Below are 1,645 nucleotides of genomic sequence, written 5' to 3' on the forward strand. Positions count from 1 at the left end.
GCTGCTTGCCACCGAACACCTCCTGGGGGAAGCCAAAGTCATTTGTGTAGTTGTCACAGGAGCTAGCAGACAGTCTCCTCATTTGTCGCAGGATCATCAACGCCCTCCAGTGCATCAGGCCGTGGTCCTGAGGCAGGTCACATCCCAGAGAACCGAGGGAGTGGCAGCTGAGCACCACCAGGGCCACCAAAAAGGAGCAGGGCAGGGCCATCGGAGATCCTGGCTGGGGTGGGCACGTCTGGGAACCGTGGCTCTATCTTCTCGAACATCTTCTCTTGTGCGTGAGGCTTAAGTAGGGGACGTAGGAGTTTTCGATTTCTGAACGTTTCCCTTACTTTCTACTTCTCTTTTTGCTTTCCTTTCTACACTTTCTACTGGGGTTTAGAGCATGGCTTTCTCAACTGTTTCTTTTTCCTATTGCCATCTCCTGTCACAGTCTTTCGAATATTTATGTAATTGAACCTTCCAATGAATGTGGTAACACAGATCTAGAGTCTAATTGTTTGAATTTATAGCCCTGCTTTATAGGTTAAAAAAGACAGAGTTCATTTTACTTCTTTACTTCTTTTCTTCTGTCTTATTGTTCTTATTGTTCTTCTGTCTTATTGTTCTTATTGTTGTTCTTTTCTTTACTTCTTTTCTTCTGTCTTATTGTTGGTTTAGAGAAATGCAACTGATTTCTGTGCATTGATTTTATATCCTGACACTTTACTGAATTCCTGCACAAGTTCTAGCAGTTTTGGAGTGGAGCCTTTTGGGTTTTCCACATATCATATCGTATCATCTGCAAAGAGTGATAGTTTGACTTCTTCTTTGCCAATTTGGATGTCTTTAATTTCTTCTTGTTGTCTGATTGCTGGGCTAGGACTTCTAGTACTATGTTCAATAGCATTGGCGGAAACGCACATCCCTATCGTGTTCCTGACCTTGGCAGAAAAGCGTTCAGTTTTTCTCCATTGAGAATGATATTTCCAGTGGGATTTTCATAGATGGCTTTGGTAATATTGAGGTATGTGCCCTCTCTCCCTACACTTTGAAGAGTTTTGATCAGGAAAGGATACTGTACTTTGTCCATAGCTTTTTCAGCATCTATTGAGAGTATCATATGGTTCTTGTTCTTTCTTTTATTGATGTATTGTATCACATTGATTGATTTGCGCATGTTGAACCAACCTTGCAGCCCTGGAATAAATCCCATTTGGTCGTGGTCAATCATCCTTTTAATGTACTGTTGGATCCTATTAGCTAGTATTTTGCTGAGAATTTTCGCATCTGTGTTCATCAAGCATATTGGTCTGTAATTCTCTTTTTTGATGGGCTCCTTGTCTGGTGTTGGGATCAAGGTGATGCTGGCCTCATAAAGTGAGTTTGGAAGTTTTCCTTCCATTTCAATTTTTTGGAACAGTTTCAGGAGAATAGGAATTAATTCTTCTTTAAATGTTTCTAGAATTCCCCTGGGAAGCCGTCTGGCCCTGGGCTTCTGTTTGATTAGAGATTTTTGATGACTGTTTCAATCTCCATACTGGTTATGGGCACGTTCAGGTTTTCTATTTCTTCCTGGTTCAGTTGCGGTAGTTTATACATCTCTAGGGATGCATCCCTTTCTTCCAGGTTGTCAAATTGTTGGCATAGAGTTGTTCATAAT

The 1,645-nt window shown here is 41.3% G+C and overlaps 1 protein-coding gene across 1 annotated transcript in view; it reads right to left on the bottom strand.

The window, feature by feature from the left end:
- LOC111159856 (interferon alpha-1/2-like) overlaps positions 1–214 on the bottom strand; it is a 684-nt gene extending 470 nt beyond the window's left edge. The window contains exon 1 of the mRNA XM_022522506.1: positions 20–214. Within this exon, the coding sequence (XP_022378214.1) occupies positions 20–211 (192 nt within the window). The 5' untranslated portion in view covers positions 212–214. The remainder of the gene's footprint in view (positions 1–19) is intronic.
- Between the last annotated feature and the right edge of the window lie 1,431 nt (positions 215–1,645).

Source organism: Enhydra lutris, unplaced genomic scaffold (genome assembly GCF_002288905.1).
Source record: "Enhydra lutris kenyoni isolate GAN:26980312 unplaced genomic scaffold, ASM228890v2 scaffoldscaffold70, whole genome shotgun sequence".
NCBI classification, from domain to species: domain Eukaryota; kingdom Metazoa; phylum Chordata; class Mammalia; order Carnivora; family Mustelidae; genus Enhydra; species Enhydra lutris.